Source organism: Lytechinus variegatus, chromosome 13 (assembly GCF_018143015.1).
Source record: "Lytechinus variegatus isolate NC3 chromosome 13, Lvar_3.0, whole genome shotgun sequence".
In the NCBI taxonomy this organism is placed as follows: domain Eukaryota; kingdom Metazoa; phylum Echinodermata; class Echinoidea; order Temnopleuroida; family Toxopneustidae; genus Lytechinus; species Lytechinus variegatus.
Genome location: NC_054752.1, coordinates 8,920,308 through 8,941,088, shown reverse-complemented (window position 1 = coordinate 8,941,088; position 20,781 = coordinate 8,920,308). Strand labels below are relative to the sequence as shown.

The 20,781-nt window shown below is 36.3% G+C and overlaps 1 protein-coding gene across 1 annotated transcript in view; it reads left to right on the top strand.

Annotated features, from left to right (window-relative positions):
• Positions 1-20,781, top strand: part of LOC121426194 (vasoactive intestinal polypeptide receptor 1-like) — a 64,117-nt gene that overhangs the window by 26,457 nt on the left and 16,879 nt on the right. The window contains exons 3-7 of the mRNA XM_041622400.1: positions 1,111-1,226; positions 2,403-2,497; positions 12,065-12,236; positions 12,889-13,057; positions 20,690-20,750. Coding sequence (XP_041478334.1) covers positions 1,111-1,226; positions 2,403-2,497; positions 12,065-12,236; positions 12,889-13,057; positions 20,690-20,750 — 613 coding nt within the window. The remainder of the gene's footprint in view (positions 1-1,110; positions 1,227-2,402; positions 2,498-12,064; positions 12,237-12,888; positions 13,058-20,689; positions 20,751-20,781) is intronic.

Genomic DNA, 20,781 nt, shown 5'->3' with positions numbered 1-20,781 from the left:
TTCGCTCGACGTATAAGAATGGGATAATAGTAATAAGAAAGTTTAACATTATTAATTGTGTTATCTTGGGTTCATAAAAGCTCTTACCATTCTGGAAAGGACACTGTGTCTCTCAGTTCGCACCACAGTGTTTTCACAGTGTGGAACACAATGTGAAATCACCTTTTAAAACTTCACACTCACACAGTCGACCATGTGAACATGCTATGAACAGTCACATTGTCGAGGTGTCCACGGTGTGAAAATATTCTCACACTGCAATGTGAGCATTTTAACAGTGTGAATAGTATTTTCGCTTGCTGAACACAGTGTGTTCCTTCTGACAGGGATATTACGCTATTGCTGTTAACTGGCTATTGTGTCAATGTTCAAATTCAAACAATTGACTCTTAATTGTGATGACTACAAATCAGCATCATTTTTTTTCTTTCTTCAGAAGAATACATTTTTTTTTAAAAAGAAAACCTCTTTTATGAAGTGTGTGTGTTCTGAGTTTTGTCAGACGCGTATCAATCAGAAATGATTATTCACGTCTGGACCGACCTTTAACGTCACCATCCGAAAGACGTGACCAGGGCTCGAACCTCTGCATCAATTTGTAACTTCACCACAGCTTGGATTACAGGCGCACGCCACAACGCCCAGTTTTAGGGAATTTGTTTCTTTATGTACACAGTGATGGCGTCCAAGCGTTATAAAGCAGACGGAACGTGGAATTACATGTATATTATATGTAGTGTTATTATGAACTGGCTATTGTGTCAATGTCCAAACTCAAACAATTTGTGACGACTTCAAATCAGCATAATTTTTTTTCTTTCTTCAGAAGAATACATTTTTCTTTTAAAACCCTCTTTGATGAAGATATTTGTTTTTTTTTTGCACACAGTGATGGCGTCCAAGCGTTATAAAATAAACGGAACGTGATATTATATATATGTAATATTATTATCAATTGGCTATTGTGTCAATGCTCAAATTCAAACAATTAACTTTGATTTGTGACGACTACAAATCAACATCATCACTTTTTTTTCTTCAGAAGAAAACGTGTTTTTTTTAAGAAAACCTCTTTAATAAAGGAATTTGTTTTTCTTTTTTTTCACACAGTGATGGCGTCCAAGCGTTGTGAAGCAGACGGCACGTGGTATCTTTCGGAAAACAATGATACATGGACCAACTACACAATGTGCACGGCGGATGATAAAGACAATAGCATTGACGAGGTAGGCCCTCGGTACTGACGTATGAGGAGGGCAGGGCGGAGCGGGGTCGAACCCGACTAACTTATTATTAAGATATGCTTACTAACTTATTATTAATATATACTTACTCGCTCGCATTACCCCTTTCATGAATATCACAAAACCCCCACTTTTTATCAGATGTATGACTGGAAAGAAAGAAAAAAAAGAGACAAACGTTTGATGTATAGACCCAGCATATTTTCGCCGAACTGCGCTATCACCCCTACTACCTCCTACTCGCTATCTTCACGAGCTTGGTCAATTTGTTCCATCTATGAAAATCCGCTCCAACTTTTCATAACCGGTTGACGCCCTTGCTTATTACGTCGTTCTGCCAAGGGAACAAAATATTGAAATATTATGGTATATACCCAAATACAAATAGTACGCGGTTCATTATTATTTAAGAAAAAGGATAATCTGTTTGTGATATATTATATCCATTGATATATCCCCATATCTTGTTTGCTTACTCTCTAGATGCAAAGGAACTAACCTAATCAGTCTCCTCTCAGAGTGAGATGAGGGATCAGTCCTGATGGAATGAGATTTCAATTTTTCAGGAGTGAATTTTCAGGGGTTTTACTGAGTAAAAGTGTAAAAATGCACACTTTCACTCCATAGAGGTTAAAAATTCACTCTTGAAAGTTTGAAATCTAATTCCATCAGGACTTGTCCCTCGAATGAATTTTCAGGGTTTTTTTAAGTGAAAGTGTAAAAATGCACACTTACTCCAAATAGGGTAGAAATTCACTCTTGAAAGTTTGAAATCTCATTCCATCACGACTGGTCCCTCTAATCCCATTCTAGAGGAGTGTGTAATTGCGGGCCTGATTAGCTCATTTGCATTTAGATCGTAAAGAAATTGATATTAAGGCATCGTTCCTGGTATGCTAGTGAAGCCCCGAATGTAGATTTATCATCTGTATTTTACACTTCAATAATTTTGCAAGAAAAGTTGCGACGTAACGAAAGTATTCCAATCTATATCCTGCATAATACAGACAATGACAGAAAAAAAATTCTTTCCCTTTTCTCGGATTTCCCTCAATATCAATCACCGTGCTCCAACATCACTTTACGATCAATGAATCACGTTGTGATCTTGATTCATGTGTATTCCATCGATGGATATTTCTCTTTATTTGCCAACAGAAGATTTATCAGTCTCTCCAGATCGTATACAGTATTGGATACTCTCTATCTTTAATTTCGCTCGTCATTGCCATGGGAATATTCCTTTACTTCAGGTAAGATCTAATTCGTATTGTTCTTTTGAAATCTAACAGTGATCTTCAGTTTTTTCTTCATTTTTATTGCAGGTGTACATTTGACAAAATGTAATCGACTAAATAGCCATAAATTCAGATTGCGAGCATTGACAATTTCAATCCTGACGCACATTTCTGTCAAAACAGAGACAATGCTGCCTGGAATGATGAAAAATATTTCAATGTTTCCATCTGAAAAGTAAAAGAAGACGTGTGATATGTCTCCATATTCCATTGGATGATTTCTTATAAACATTCGAAGTGAGGGGCGAGTGATACTTTGCTTCCGATGGACAGGATTCACAGGATTAAAGCCGGATGCATGGTACAATTTTTTTTTTAGTTTATTTCTGGAAGAAAATTGATTATTGACCAAGACAGATGAGTTTGAAATTCGCTGGTCATGAGACGTTCATCATGCCCTAGCACCTCGATTCGGGGGAGGGGTTCTTTGGGACAAAATTGTTTTTTCTCATTTCCGCCAAAGGCAGAAAAGAGTTATTCAAGAACAGACACTCATGCAAGCATTTTAAAGGTAGGTTAACGTGCTGTCCCCAATGTTTCAGGGAAACTAACAAACAAACAGCCCCTTCTTTTTAGCTATACAATTTGTTTTATGACCCATGGATTCTCATCAATTGTAAGTTTGATTCATCGATGTCAAGGGTTCTATGATACCGACACAATAATGCGATAACAGAATAAACTTATACATCAACAAATACATCAATTTACACGCCATCCACCAAATATGTAACGAATAATGTTAGTCATAATGTAGGCCATCTATTTCAATAAAGAGGGCTACAATCTACAACAGCCGTATAATTGCTTTGTAGATAACAGGGGTGTCGATTCATGATTCGTGGGGGGGGGGGGTAAAGTGAAAAAAACGTCCAAAGTTTTCGGCGCTCTGCGCTCGAAAAAAGTTTTGTTCCAAGTTTTCTAGTGCTTCCCAATGCTTTTTGAAGCATATGTTTGCATTGCGTATTTTGAATTTTCAAGTTGTTATTTTTTATTATTTTTAAAACTTTTTTTAATTCTATTTTATTTCATATTCTATTTTTATTTTTTTTTGGGGGGGGCCTCTTCCCCCAGGATTGACCTGTGGCTCAGTGGAAAAGCCTCCAAAATTTGAACCACAGGGTCTGGGGTTCGAATCCCACCGCTGCATTAGCGTCCTTTGGCAAGGCGTTTATCTTATCTACATTTGCCAATCTCCACCCAGGTGTAGTAAATGGGTACCCGGTAGGAAGAAATTCCTTGAATGCTCGAGCGTCCGATCAGGGTAGCCGTGCTAAGGCCGGGGTAATCCTATACAGCGCTTAAAAGCACTTGTATTAAAGTGATTGGTTAACATTGGTTTGACTTTTAAAAAATCTGAGCTAGAAGGTCACACTTGTCACCTGTGTCTGTGATATGTTACAAAAATGAAGCCCAGAAAAAATTGTGTTCGAAAATAATTATTTAGTGCTTCAAAAATTGAAATATAAAGTGACCGGAAACAGCATCTTAATTTCATCCCATACACTTATGTGTACTATTTAGGCGTCTATAAGACACCTATTTACAAAATCAGGGTTTGCATTGTAGTTTTAGCTGTTCATTCTCAATAATGGTTGTTTTCAGGGTTTATTAGTTCTAATACATGCACTTGTACACATGTTTCATATTGATTTGATAATTTTTTAAATCGGCTGCTCACAAAGTTAAACAATACCTTTAAGCGCTATATATACGATATTATTGTTATTGTTATTATTATTATTATTGTTGTTATTGTTATTGTAATAGATTTACTATCTCGCAGTTGCAACAGGGACGCACTTAACGAGATAGTAAATCTATCGAAAATGCTCTTCAAATCATGAATAGGTGCGAGATCTTTGTCGAAAATCAGTGAGCTGGAACAGAAGTTCGTCATCAGTTTCGGAGATGACGAAAAATGACCAAATATACCGCTTGTCCAGAGTCAAGGACGACACGGTTGTTTTGATCCACCGATTTTCGACAAAGGCTTCTTTGTCATGAAGGGTTTTTGTCAATAGATTCTCAACGTTCCAGAATGTGTCTACGTAGTGCTTGCGAAAACTCCAAATTGCCGATTTGACTGACTCGATGGGAATGTTGGCCTCAAAGATTCACCAAACACCCCCCCTCCCCACACACACACACACACACGCGCGCGCGCGCGCACTTCAAACTGTCCTGTGCACATTCGCTCATCGAAACGAAATGAAAGCGTATTATGCACTGCATAAATATCGGTGTCAATTTAACACCAGCTCGGTATATATATCGGTAAACACCAGAGGGGTGTTGAAACAGCACCACTCCGGCTTCAGGTTAACACCAGATTGGCATTTAAACAACACTAATTAGTGAAAAACTAATTTCGGTTTGATTTCAACAGTGTTGTATCAACACTTCCCAGATGTTTTCCGATATAGATACTGGGCTGATTTAAATCAACATCGGTGTTTTGGAGGGTGGATGGAGAAGTAAGGGCGGGGCATATGATTCACCAAATAACAAACATGTTTGCTTTTAAATCATAGAACGCGAATCATATTTCTATTACAATTACTAGTCCGAAGGCACAAAATAATTACCAATATAATCACTCTAGTACCCATCACATTTTCCTGAACAAAAGGAGAGTTATTTCCCAGATGATCTGTATTTACTATGTAAGACATCGGGATAATACGATAACGAAAATAAACTCTATGCCCAAATTGCTTCCTGTTTTTCTTCGGAAAACTTATATCAGTTTTCGATTGGACGCTCACTTCAAAATCATTAACAGCGACAGAGCTTGGTCATACTAGGTTTCAGTTATTAAAAAATGGGGCCGCGCTACACACCCCATCATACTCTGACAGCTTCGAGATTATCACTCCAGATTGAAAGGTTACTTTATACCAACAATTCTATGTTGCCTGGAACTCCAAACATTGCCATAATAATAACGTGATCTCTTTACAAGACGACGAGAAATCCGAGACGCATTGAAAGGTTGTTTCATCGATTTCGAGGCACCTTACACGAAACATTTCCCCAGCACAATGATTAGTTCAAAAATTATCGGAGGTTTGGTTTACCCTGAAAGGTAAATGTAGTAAGGGCTCGTGGGGAGATGGGTTTAGATATCGCTGTCCAAATCTAATCAATGTTGCTTGAAACTGGACGCAAAATGCGATGATCTACCCACACACCAAATAAATCAAACAATGTTCCCAATCGATTTATTTGATTCCATGAACCAAAAATAACATTCAATTCCACGAATCGATTTCCTGTTAAATTAGTGATGACTTTCGTCAGGAATTGGATGAGAAACTTTAAAATGGGATATGGAAATGACGGATCGTCGAAGAATTAGGTTTTCGAAAGTTTTGAAATGCCATTAAAGTCTTGAAAGGACTACACTCCCAATAAGCTACGTTTCTTCCGATCCCTGTCCCAAAGATTTAATATCAGGCGTACATAATCGACCTCATGGCATCATTGATTTTTAATATGATTGTTAATACAATAATCTAAAGTCTTTAACTATACATCGTCACATTCACAGGTTACCTCCAGACCTCGCATACCCCGTCCACCCCTCTTTATCATTTATTGCCTATTTTCTTCTTCCTTTTACATTCCTTTCATTTTACTTTTGTTTTCTTTCTACTTGCCATTTTTTCTCTTTTTCCGTTTTTTCACTTTCCTTTTCTCATTTTCTTACATTTTCCCATTGCCGCTTTTCTTCATGTATTCTGACCGAGCAATATCGACGATATCCAGTAGTATGTGTGTGTGTGGGGGGGGGGAGGGTTTTCGCACCATCTCACACCCACTCCCTTCAGCAACGGCCCTGTTTATGAGTATGACGACCCCTTTTTCTATTTTTTTTTGGGGGGTTACCAGTAATTTGAACCGTAACAAAATCGAACGGGCGCATGGGTGCGAGAGAGTGTAACGAACGAGCAAAAAAACTATCCATTTTAACTCACACTGCGGTATAAAATGCAACACAGAGGTGAAATAAGTGTATGATATCAACAGTAACTGACAAATTACAAATTCTCTAAATAAAAAAAAATTCACATTTTAAACATCATCCACGCCCAAACGACCTTTTAGGACATAATACACGATTACGAACTCTAACAGAGGCATAATTTTGAGATTAACCAATTCCTTAGAATATAATTTAAGGAGTACTGAAAGCTCATTTACAATTTATGTCGAATAACCTAAATATATTCATCAAATCAATCAAACTATGGACCAAGGCTCTCGAGTTTCGATAAATGCACGACACTCTTGTCAGCTGCGGTAAACATGGTTAGGGTGGTTAAGTAAGAAATAGAAGCACTCGAAATCTAAAACGATGGTTCTAATTAAACGATGTGTGCCATAAGTCGAATAGAAATAAGGTGACTGTAGGATAATGTTAATCATATCAATAAAGAAAATGTAATCTTTTTCATCGTTGATATAGGCATGGTAAAGTTTTGGGTAGATCGGGAAGGTTCCATTTTATTAAAGGGAAACTTCGAACTCTAAAGGATTATATGTTAAAAAATGGTAAAAATAACAGAGCGAATTAGGCGCTGCAAAATGCAACCAAATTCTATTAACAAATAAAAAAGTTATTGGAATATAAAGCTAAGCAAGAGTTTTTCAAACACTTATATGCACGCCATCATGAATGTGCAATGATTTTTAAAAGAAATATCCGGGGATATGATTTTTTAAAAAAATGTTGATTTTACATTCCTGGATGCACGAATTTGAACAATTTCACCGAAATAACGAAAAAAAAATCAAAATGTCATAACTTTGTTATTATTTATTTGATTTTGATGAAATTTCCAATGATTTGTATTTTCAGCCTGGAGTACCACTTTAATTGACATCCTCTCGAACCAAGGTCGGTTCCATCCAAAACCCATCATGCCTAGGGCTGATGACTTTGGCTCAAATAACACTTCGCGATCCGATACGAACTGAAATGGGTAGTCAATTAGTCCCTCTCAGATATAAAGTTCGTTTGAATGGATAAAGTAAAATAAAGCAAGCATCAGAACATCAATTGCTTCAAAATGAAGGAAATTGGCACTATCGAACGCAGCTGCAGTCTGGATTGAGTACACTGCAAGAGCTCCGGTGTTCATTTAACACCAGCCCGGAATCTAAACATGTATATGTCCACACCAGGAAAGTATTGAAACATCACCACAAAAGTGATTATACAACACCAAATAGTATTAAAACAGCATCGGTTTGATTCCAAACTGGTGTTGTTTCAATACTTCTCTGGTGTGGACATATGTGGATTCCGGGCTGGTGTTATATCAACACCGGAGTTTTTGCAGTATACAATCCAATCAATTGATCATCGCTTGCATTCATGAATGATTGTGTTAAGGGTATGACTTAATGCCATTCAGCAAGATTATTGATCCACGATGTGCTGCACTCAACCCAGGTGAGGGAAATAGGTACCAACGGGAAATAATTCCTTAAAAGTTTTGAGCGCTGTTGTAGCCTAGCATAGGAGCACCTTGAGCACCTAACAATTAGGTGGATGTGTCCACATGCAGCAAAAATATCCTATTTCATTATTTGTTATTATGAATAAGATATCATGCTTGCTCCTTTTTGCTGAAATTACTGTTGCATAATTATCTGAAGATCTTTATTTATTTATTTATTTTTTTATTAGAACATATTTATTCAGGTACAAAAGATCAGCATAAAACTTATTTTCATCAATTACCTGATGAAAACATAAAGAACAACATTAATCGTCTTATCATACATGCAAATAAAGTCAAAATCTAAGTCAAAGATAACAATACTCAGTAACATAAATAATCAATTATTGTTACTTAAATGATAATAATTATGAATCAAACTTAAACATTTTAAGTTATCAAAAGGGAACAGTTACTAATTATAAAACAACTAATTGTATAATATATTCACTGATAAAAACACTGAACAATAGAATAATTATATGACATTATATTTATGGGTATAATACGAAACGGAATACACACAATGAATAGGTATTTTCATTTGTACCTGCTATTTAATGCGATTTTTTCTTCTACTTATGACCCTGCGAAGGGTCGAGGAGAATGATGAAGTATTCATTATTTCTAGAAGAAACATATCATTAGGCAGCTACATGTATTAAAAGGAAAACATAACATGTAATTTGGGGGTTGTTTTATTGAGAGTATAACTTGCACGTTTAATAATTTTGATGTGTCCAAGTATTTCAACTTTTTACTAATCTCGTTGATATTACTAACTATAACTTTGAAAGCCCTGCCAAAAATATAGCATTTTACAGAAACGCAATGTATCAATTCTTGAATCCGCCAGTGGGTAAGATAAATGATTGATAATGGATTCCTAATTATATGGACACCATTTCAAAAGTATTTTCTATTTTTGTCTGTAAATTTGAAAAGATATCTTGGATACGTTTAGTAGTGATGGGTCGATCATTCATTGTTTGTATTTGTACGCCGATGATGCATTTTTTCATTTTAATGTAGTCAAAAATAAAATGCAATAAAAATCTTCACGGTTCTTTTGTTGTCATCATTACTAAATAAATCGAAATTGCAAATATAATAAAGTGAATGGGTAAAACGGTGAGTTATTTGTGTAATCATTGACCTCGTATTAGAGACCATCATTTGATTGGGGCTTGCTATTTCAAGCTGGAAGTGAAGATACTTCCTGGGCATTTGCATAGCTAGGACGGAAATGTAAAGGTCGTCCAATCTAGTCTGCCGTGAGCGACTCTTTTGGACCTATTTCGAATGTTGATACAATGCGAATGGCAGCGAGTATAGTGGTTGGAATATGTCGCATCTTTAAGAGGTTCACTATTCATTGGTTGTGATGAGGGAGGAAGGAGGAGGCTGCAGAAAGGATTTGAAAAAAAAAACGCATCTTATTTTATATATACATTATTTAGATAGATAGATAGATAGATGGAAAGATAGATAGATAAATACATTAGATAGATAGATAGATGGAAAGATCGATAGATAAATACATTAGATAAATAGATAGATAGATACATAGATAGATAGATAGACAGATAGATAGATGGAAAGATAGATAGATAAATACATTAGACAGATAGATAGATAGATAGATAGATAGGGAGATACATACATACATACATACACACATACATACATACATACACGCATACATACATACATACATTCACCCACACATACACACATACATATATAGATAGATACATAGATAGATAGAGACAGATAAATGGTTTATTTGATGAAAAAATCATACATCATGGCGGCCAGGCCGAATTGTGATGCATGAATCAATATATTGAAATGAAATAGATAACGTTGAATAACAGTTTTAACGATATCAAGTGTCAGTATTTTGGAATCGAAAATTAGGATAGTATAATGGCATTGTAGATTAATTGATAATTGCAAAGATAGATATAATGATTAAGATGTATTATTAATACTATTGATACAACATGTAGTGCCTGTATCATTTTTTCAACGTATTGCTGGCAGTTCAATGAAGGATAGATTGACATTGCTGAATAAACGCCTTGCTCAACTCAAGGGCGTCATATAAGTGCCGTGGCCGGGGATCGAACCTCAGACCTTCATGTGCATGATGTGTCTAGTCATGCGCCTTAGACCATTCGGCCACGGTACGTCATGAACTGTTGCTAAATTCCCTTAAGAACCATGTAAAGCATTAACTTTCATTCTATTTGTTGTATATAATTATCTGGAAATAAAGGAATAAAGCTCACATGAAAATCCCCATTATACTGAACTGAATTCTCTATTGTTGAACTTGTCGTTGGGTTCTCTGGTCTGACATCAATTATAAAACACAGGACTTTAAAGAAAATTAGAATGACAGAGGTTGACAAAAGAGACATGTGATTAAATAAAATCTTCATAAATGCTTTTTGATTGAATCGAATTGAATTCAATATCTATACTGGCAAGTACATTGTAATGAAATATTTCTATCCAAATCGAAATCGTAAATTGTGGCCAAACTTATACCAACACACTAATCTTGGTTAACCCGTAGTGAAAAAAAATATCTAATTATTATAGTTCGAACAATATTACTTTATAGTTTTTACATCGGTATTCATTATCCATGTTTCAAATTCTACTTGTTTAAAACCAACGATAGAAAGCCATCTTCTGTAGAGGTGTTATGACTGAATGGAATAAGTCTCCGGATTGTGAGACACAAGGTCTTAGGTTCGAATACTACCAAAGCACGCGCGTCATTTGACAAGGCGTTTATCTACACTTGTCACTCTCCACCCAGGTGTCGTTAAAGGGTAATCGGTCGGATTGAATTCCTTGAATCCTTGGGCTCGGGATCAAGGTAGCCTAGATAAACCCGGGGTAATAACATACAGCGCTTTACGTATTATTATTTTTTTTTTCATCACAAAATGTCAATGTCTTACAAACTTCAATGTTCGGTTGTACTGATGAATCCATGCCGAGTTCACGGCCTTGAGAAGAAGATACCTCCCTCTCCGATTGTCAATGTGCAGCTCTGTCCATAGGACATTGTCTGAGATAATGTTTTGTTTCGTAGAAGAAAAACGCAATTCTGACGTCATAAAGGGTGTCGATAACGATTCCGATACTCACGGAGCTGGTAAAGCTGCATTATTTACATTTATTTAAAGTTGCACTGGACTTTATTTATCCCATCATCCCCCAGGCATCATGCGGTTTAATAATAAACATGTATTTGCTTAATTCCATATAGAACCTGGAAAAGCATCGGCTTTCATCAGGTTCTTGAAAGTTTTGTTACGTAATTACAAGAATCTGCATGGAAACATAAACTTTAGCTGTACCGAATTAAGGTCGTTGAAACACACACTTCATGTTCAAGGATTTAGTTGACGCCAGGCACGTCAGAACTTGAACATGAGGAGACGCCAAACCGAGACTGCAGAGTTGTGTTCAATAACTTTTGTTGAGAGCGAGCTTTCTGTATAATCATTTTTGAACGTGGAAACGCGCACATACACAAGATAAGTACATTTTATCGAAGATTGTAGATTAGCATTGAAATTCATACAAGACATTGAATGTGTTAAAATGATCAGAACAAACACGAAAAGTTTTTTTGTATAAAATAAACATTTCCTTTGATCAGCCTCGGTACATAATAATGAGATTGGCATAGTTGCTAAATTTGATAAACCTCTTTGGTGTTTTTTTTCCCATCACAAACCATTCACGAGCTTTATAATTTATAGTGCACCTTAAACAATAGTGTATAAATTCGAGACTGTACTGGGCTTCCAAATATCACCTCAGCAGGAGGACGGCATGCCGCATGAAAGCTGAAAGTTAAGTGGAGTTCTACGAAAAACAAATGTTATGCTTTCGAACCCATCAATACGTTTTGACATAAACTTCAAGAGTTAGAGATCTTTCCTGAAAGGACATTAAGATTATACATTTGAATTCTTTCTTTCAGGAAGCTAAGATGTACCCGTAACATGATCCACATGCATCTCTTCATGTCTTTCATTCTTCGCGCCATCTTTGTCTTCATCCGGGATATCATCCAGGCACAGAACGAAGCAGCATTACTGAAAGCCGAACTTCAAGACTCAGAAATAGGAGACTCAGAAAACTCTTCACTCTCTGTAAGTAGAGGGCGTCCGACAGGAGCAAATCTAAAGTTTATTCAAATATTTGAATAAATTCAAATGAGTATTTCATGGACAAAGGCAGCGCTAGGACAAGGGGGAGGCAGGGAGCGATCCCTACACGTAAGATTTTACGAGTAGAAGAAACAAAGTGTGTGCGTGTTTGGGTGTGTGTGTGTGTGTGGGGGGGGGGTTAGAAGGAGTATGTCACGTTCAAATTTGTTATAATAAATTATGAATATGGGTACCATAGAAGGAAGGTATATACGATCACCTTTGTCCCATTGTAGCACTTGTCTTTCAGAAAATCCACCCCCCCCCCCCGGAAAAAAGAGAGGGATAAAAAAATAGAAGTAGTCCCACAGAAGGAAATTAATACTAACCCGTTATGGATAAGAGAGGCAGTACAGGAGGGGGGGGTCATAAGGCGATCGTCCCCAGCCCTGTCCCCTAGTGTAAACATTAAGTAAGGGGAAATGGGGGAAAGGAGGATAAAAGGAAATAATAGAAAGAAAGAACGAAGAAAGAATATTAGAGAGGTCTGAGTTGAGTAAATTATATTTAAGAAACTCAAATATGACGTCACTATCAGGGCATCTTTATATATACTTTATCAACTGTTTGCTTGTTTTTATTTTATTCTGTTCAGGAATCGAATTACCAGAATCCCGGATGCAAGGTAGCCTTTACCCTGATCCAATATTTTCTGGTTGCGAACTTCTACTGGCTTCTCGTAGAGGGCGTCTATCTTCACTCCTTGATCACACTGGCAGTGTTTTCCGAGAAGTCAATCTACAGATACATTGCACTTGGTTGGGGTAAGTTTTATTATGTCTATTGAAATCAATATTGATAGCAATATTGAATATTTCAGGCCTCGATCTCGACTTGAATTGGAAAAGGGGTAGGGGGTGTATAGTCTAATATTCTTTTTCTGCATGATACAATAACATCATTTTATCCACAGTCTTTCTCGAACGAAAATGAAGGACTTCATACACATGTATCCGCACTTGCCTGAACATATTACATATTGTGTTTTTTATGATTCTTTTATGATTCTTTACATTGATTTGAGTTCTCGATTTTTTCATGACAGTTCATGTCATACAAGTAAATTGAATAAAATTTGAATAAAACACTTCCTTCCTAATATTGTCCTAGGTGACTTGAAAATAGTCATTATAGAATGATAATCAACATGATAATTAGTATGTCTGTACTATTGAAAAAAGAAGGCACATCTCAAAGAAAACATGAAAATACATATACCCATCCCCATAACAATTTTTAATGGTCAAAACTTTTTCACTTATAATCAGTCCAAGTTCAATTTTCTTTCGCCGAGTATAGTATGCAATGCGATTGTGGATTTACTGTCATCATTATGAGATGTAACGACATTCCATGGAGTTTTCATGAGCAGTTTTATTTCAAAGAACATGGAAGATGTGTGCATTTTTGACATTGCGTGGTGATAATTCAAGAGATGTCATGGGAAAGCCTGGCAAGGACTTTCCGTCTCACAATAATGTATTGCATTGTTTTCAATTGTCTCTTGTTTTTTTCTTTCTCGAACCCATGGGGGAAATGAAAACGCAGCAAAAGTCAGAGAACATGCGAAATGAAGATTCCCGCGCTTTAATGCCACGCTTCGATTCTAGCTCTTCAGACATCATGCCATTGTGTCTGATATTAGAATACATTGTCTGAACCGGGACATTGTTTTCATCGTCATTGAGATGTGATTGGGAAAGTTTCCGTGGAATTCTATATATCGGAATGTTCTATTAACATTTGATTATTTCATCACTGACTCCACTTTATTTGATTATCCGATCGTGGTTCTTTGAGGTATCCTGCAAGAAAAGGGATTATTGAAGTTCCAACTGGGTCGCTAGGGTGTTATTGATCCACTGACTTTTCAAGCCACTGGCTTTCCAGGGTGTTTGATCCTCGCAGTTGACTTTGCATATATCTACTCATGAGATTTCTAAATGAATTGAACTGATGATGATAGGGAGTCTTTGCAGTTGCAACGTGGAAGGATACTACAACACAGTCAATCTATTGAAAATCTCTGTCAAATCAAAATGGACAGCTGAGAGGTCTTTGTCGAAAGTTGGTGAACCGGGACAGCTGATCATCCTAAGATTCGGAGCTGACGAAAGATTACAAATATGTCGTTCCTTCATGCACAGTCCATGGTGACACTGCTGGTTTGATTCGACGAATTTCGACAAAGACTGCTTTATCATGAAGGGCTTTTGACAATAGATTCTCTACGTTCCAGAAAGCGTCTGCGTAGTATTGTACACTTTAAAAACTGCGGTGTTATAACTGACACCAATTGGTGTTAATAGAGGACCACACCCTGAGGTGTTAAAATTACACCCTAGAGATTAAACGTATCACCAAAGAGTGTAAATATAACAACAAAAGGTGTTGTAATGACACCTATAGGTGTAAAACTAACACCACCAATTTAACACCGGTGTAAAATAACTGGTTAGGTCCTCTATGTACACCGGTTAACACCACAGTTTTTGCTTTGTAAAAACATCTCTGCTTAAGAGTCACTAGTCAAGAAACACAGGAGATGTGGATAAGAAATAATGAAGGACAAATAGACTGACAATGTATGGTGAAATAATTTCCTTTCCGTCATGCTTTCTCTCGCCTCTTTGGTACTTTTTCCCAAGAAAGCGGACCACCCCCCCGTATCGACCTGTGTTACTATGTTCCTTTTCCTCATCTCCCTCGTTGCTCCTTGTTCTATTCACATATTGGTTGATTGATACGTTCGTATGTTCAGATAGATTTTGATATAAACATGATAAACGAAGAAGTAGACGGTATTGGGCCAATGAAAGAGTGAAATAACAGAGAATAAGAAATAGACAAAGGATAAAGGAAATGGAAAGGGAGTGTGCGCGTTCACCGGAATAATGCAAATCTTGAAAATTCTACAACTTTGCTATTTTTTATCCAATTTTGATCAAATTTTCAGTATTTTCCCGTGCGAATTTTACTATATTTATTGAGATATAAATATTTCCAGCCTGGACAATCCCTTATCGCTTTGATAATCAGGAGGTTTTTTTTTTACTACGAGGTAAAAGCTTTGCGCCAAAGTATGATGGCAATAATGTCACAATCCTACATGAGTTATTTAACATATTTGCAAATCCATTTTCAATGAAATGAACTTTAGGAATAGATACTAAAAAGTGTTTTTCAAGCAATTATAATGTTAGTTATTGAAAAAGTGTTTTGCAGTGGATTTTTCGATTATATGACATCTGGCTTCATTAAATCCAGTCATGCCTTATTTTTCGCAAATCAAAAGTTACATCACTGCAAAGATTACCTATATACCGATTATCCAAACGTGAAGACATACAACAACAAAAACAAAGGCATTTTATTTAGGGGAACTCTACCCCGCCATATATAATGATTATGTGTTCATGACATATTTCCTCCTTAAATTGGGGATTTGTGAGGTGTCACTTCTTTGTTTTTTACTCACATGGTGTATATGTTATGTGTGTGTGTGTGTGTGTGTGGGAGTGTGCGTAGGGAGAAGGGGCGGAGACATTTTGAGGCGATGCGGTTCCTCAGCGGCTGTGGAAGTGCCGTGGCGAAGTGTTCGAATGCCATACCAGACATGTAAAGTCCGGGGTTCGATCATCTGCTATGGTACCTTGCCTTTGAGCAAGGCATTTTTACCGTTTATATTTTTTATCCTACATCAAAATAAATGCTATCACCGCGGCGACAGTGTGTATTGTGTGTGCGTTGTGATTAAATATGTATGAGCACATTTGCACGAATGTGTTGAGTGTGAGGATATGTTGCAGAACTGCAGCTCGCGTTTGTGAGTGTACTCATGGTAATTCAGAGAGAGGGGATATACGGGGGAGGCGAAAAAGAGAGAGATAACAGAAGGAGAGGAAGGGGAGAGTGGGAGGGAGGTAACGGGGACAGGAGGAAAGGAAGATTGATGCGAAGAAACCAGAAGTTTATAAGGAATATCACTTTAGAATTCCACTTAAACTTTCAATTGAAAGCTCTACGCCCCTCTCATCATGATTCCAACGATGTGATTTCTTATTGATCCCATCTAACTACTTTCTATGATGATTGAACTGTCAACATTGTGGTTTTAAATTGCTTCATTTCCCTGCATCCCCAAGGCAATGTGCATTATTTAGTGTTCAATCCTAAATGTTCATTATAATTTTACCACCTCATCCAGCGAGTTCTTATACCTAACCTAGGAGTAGATACAATCATTAATCTTCATTCCTTTCCTTACGTTCTAATCTATTCTCTCTACTTCGGGAACATCGTGGGAATTATCTCCATCGTTCGTCTTGCCACATTCGAGGGGCGCCGCTGCAGTAGTTAGGAATTTCCAGCCGCCAAAGGGGAAAGGGATCCTCGTTTCACATTGAGCAATAAAGGCCTTTTGACACTCATTGTAAAGAGTCCCAAACACCTATTCCCTGATCAATGTGAAATACTCTTTTTTTCCATTAATAATCATGCTTCATGAAGAAAATAGTAGAATAAAGCCGTGTTTACTGGAAAGTAGAGGAATTCAATTCCAAAACGAAAAACAGGAATGGCAAATCGCTTGTAAATCCTGACTGACATGGTATTGCCCGCGGATGGGTTTATCGGCGGCATCGAATGGCTTCCATTTTGAATTTGCAAGAAAGCCCATTGAAATTGGATTTTTCGTTTCGAAGGCTCTATTTTCTTGTAGGATTCGTACCGCAGACTTTGTTTGAAAGTGTGTTTTTCTCCAATTTGATCTGTATAAAACTGGACAGTGGTTGCCCATTAGAAGCAAAATCTTTAATGGTATTATTGAGTATTGTGGAGAAAAACGAAAGTCACTTTGTCATAAAAACCATCAATGTTTAACACTATCTGACATCCCTCGTTTATCATGTTACTTTTTCGATACTCAGACAGGGCCATGGGACCGATTTGGGGGTGCTGTCTTGAATTTTGTATGCTTAAGAGCATACACTCACAAAAAAAAAATTCACTTCAAAATAAAGGTCATTTTTCTTTTACGAGAAATTTGACTAACAAACAAAAAAGGTTTTCGCTAAATATAAAGGTCACCCAGGGCAATGAATTCAAAGGTAAAATAGAAAATCAGTGGTCTTTTGAAAAATATTGAATAATTTTTCAATCAATTTTTAAGCGATATATTACATTTATGTTTTAACAGTAATGAAGATGATCATGATGATGATAATACTGGGCAATTCCATAAAATATGTACGTCTGACCCCCTGTATGTGGTAACTTCATAAAATGTTCTATCTCTGAATTCTTGTTTCTTTTGACGGTCTGACTTCGTCAGAATATGAAGTGAAGTAATAATATAGGTTATTTATATTGCGCACATATCCACCTTGTTAGGTGCTCAAGGCGCTCCTATATTACCCGGCTAAGCTAGGCGTTCATAGCGCACACAGTTTTTTTAAGGAATTACTTCCTACCGGTACCCATTTACCTCACCTGGGTTGAGTGCAGCACATTGTGGATCAGTTTCTTGCTGAAGGAAATTACGCCATGGCTGGGATTCGAACCCACGACCCTCTGTTTCAAAGTCCGAAGACTAATACACTGGGCCACAACGCTCCATGACTTCATAAAATGGGGGTCGGACGTACAAAAAGGTTGATAACTTTATGGAATTGCCCTACTGACAAAAATGGTAATAATCGCAATAATAACAATAATAATGATGGTAACGACACTGAGCCATATATTATCGCGATAGTAAATAGTGGTAGTAAAATACGAGCTGTGATTGGCTGGATTTGTACCACGTGACCTCCCTTCAAAAAGTTATATTGTACATATGTACAATATAACTTTCGATTTTTGGATGGCAAAATCCATGATGGGGGGCTTAGATTGAGGGATCTATTTACTATAATAAATAGTGAACGTTCTATCATACAATTACTGGACTATATGAACTCCAAATATAAAATTATCCCTCGTGCAAGCCTATTTCACCTCGGCCTTCGGCCTCGGTGAAATAAACCTGCACTCGGGATAATTTTATATTTGTCGTACATATAATCCAGTATATTGTACAACAGATTGTACACTATTTATATAATATATATATATATATATATATATATATATATATATATATAACAATTACACGCAACAAAACAAAAAATAGAAATAATTGTAGGCGAAACATAATTATGATTACTTCACTTTCTTGAAAACAAATTAGATATTTTGCAAATTATTTCAAGGCCTTCAAATTCCCAAAGCTCTTTTTTCTCTCTCACCAACCAATAAAGAGCGATTGTCAATCGTGTGAGTTAGGCCATGTCTGTCACATAGTGGCGTTGCTATGCTGGAACCAAAAATCCAACGTTTATATTATCGCATTCATCATCATTATTATTCTGAGGAGAAAGCGAATGAGTGATTTGGTAGCGGTCGGCAGGGAAACGAATGTTTCTAGTACTTGAAATTAAATGTCATAAAATAATATCGGTAAACAGGGTAAATGCAGCACTTGACATTCGTTAGTGTTCTGGGAAAAATATTGTCCATTGGAAAGGTTCACCGGTTATAAACCCTGGCTTCCTGTACGATATTGCCTCTCATTTTGTGTGGGATTGCCGTGGTCTAGTGGTTCCGACTCTCGCCTTTCAAGCAGAGGGTCGTGGGTTCGAATCCTAGCCATGATGTGTTTTTCTTCAGCAATAACTTTATCCACACTCTGCTGCACTCGACCCAGGTAAGGTGAATGGGTACCCAGTAGGATTAATTCCTTGCATGCACTGAGCGCCGCTGATGGTGCTCAGCAAAAGCCAGGGTAATAACAGCAAAAGCTTTGTATCCTCGTACAAAAAGCGCTATATAAATCTAGCTATTATTTTTAACATTCTCCCCTATCCTTCACTTCAATTCTGATAACTTTAATAATAATAATAATAGAACAGCTTTTGTATAGCGCATTACACCTTACAAAGGTCTCAATGCGCTTTAATACATTAACATTAATACATAATTACCATTCACAATGATTACAACAATGATGTTAATAATAAGTGACTTTTATCAGACTAAGTAAAAAAATAAAAATAGTAATATATGTAAATAAGGGCAATTCTATTAATGATCAACCTTTTTGTACGTCCGGCCCTCATTTTTCAAGTCTTACTTCACTTTATAAACTCACCAAATAATGGTCCTTTGAAAACATTACAGACTGTCAAAACAAGAAATCAGAGACAGAAAATTTCATGAAGGGGTCAGATGTACATATTTTATGGAATTGCTCATAATAAAAAACAGTTTTATCAAATCAAGTTAAAAGAGAAAGAAAATAAATGATAAATATTTTTTCTATTTATGCCATTTTAGTATCTAAGTAAGATTATAATGTAAGATAAATTCATTAAACGTTTAAAAATATAGCCACATATATCATGATAATCGTATGTTAATTATTTTCATTTATTAGAATTTTTATAGATGTTTTATATTTATCAAACTTTTTAACAATAGTGCCTGTTTTAGACACGGCAGACGTTAAATTAAGTTGATTAAGTTGAATTAAAAATGCGCTTGCTGTGTGCGGGTCTAAAGAGAACATCAGCTCCCTCTAAATTTTACATCTAATCTGGTACTTTATTAAAGGTCAAGTCTACCTCAGAAAAATGTTGATTTGAATCACTAGAGAAAAATCAAACAAGCACAATGCTGAAAATTTCATCAAAATCGGATGTAAAATAAGAAAGTTGTGACATTTCAAAGTTTCGCTTATTTTTAACAAAATAGTTACTTGAACGAGCCAGTTACATCTAAATGAGAGAGTCGATGATGTCACTCACTCACTATTTCTTTTGTTTTTTATTGTTTGAATTATACAATATTTAAATTTTTACGAATTTGATGATTAGTACCTCCTTGCCTGAAACACAAAATGTTAAAATAATGGAATTTCACATGTTCAGAGAGGAATGAAACTTCATTTCACATGACAATGACGAGAAAATCAAAATATTTCATATAAAACAATAAAAAAAGAAATAGTGAGTGAGTGATGTCATCAGTTACCTCATTTGCATACCGACCAAGATGTGCATATAACTGTTTTGTGAAATGAAAAATGCCATAACTTTCTTATTTTACATCCAATTTTGATGAAATTTTCAGTGTTATGCTTGTTGAATTTTTCTCTTTTTATGCAAATCAAATTTTTGTTGGGTTGGACTTGTCCTTTAATTTTGTATATCCACTTTTGATAATTTGACTGAAACTCCTCTAATGCGTTGGAATTCTAATCTATCATAAAACGAAGAAAATCTGAAATTTGATTACGATTTTTCCTTTTTACCAAGGCTGTATGATATTATTTGTGTTATTTTTTCCCCATTTTTCAGGTTGCCCTGCATTCGTGGTGGTCCCCTGGGCGATAGTGCGATCGTTTAAAGAATCGTCAGGGTAAGTCTATCGTTTAGGCGCCACTTGATGG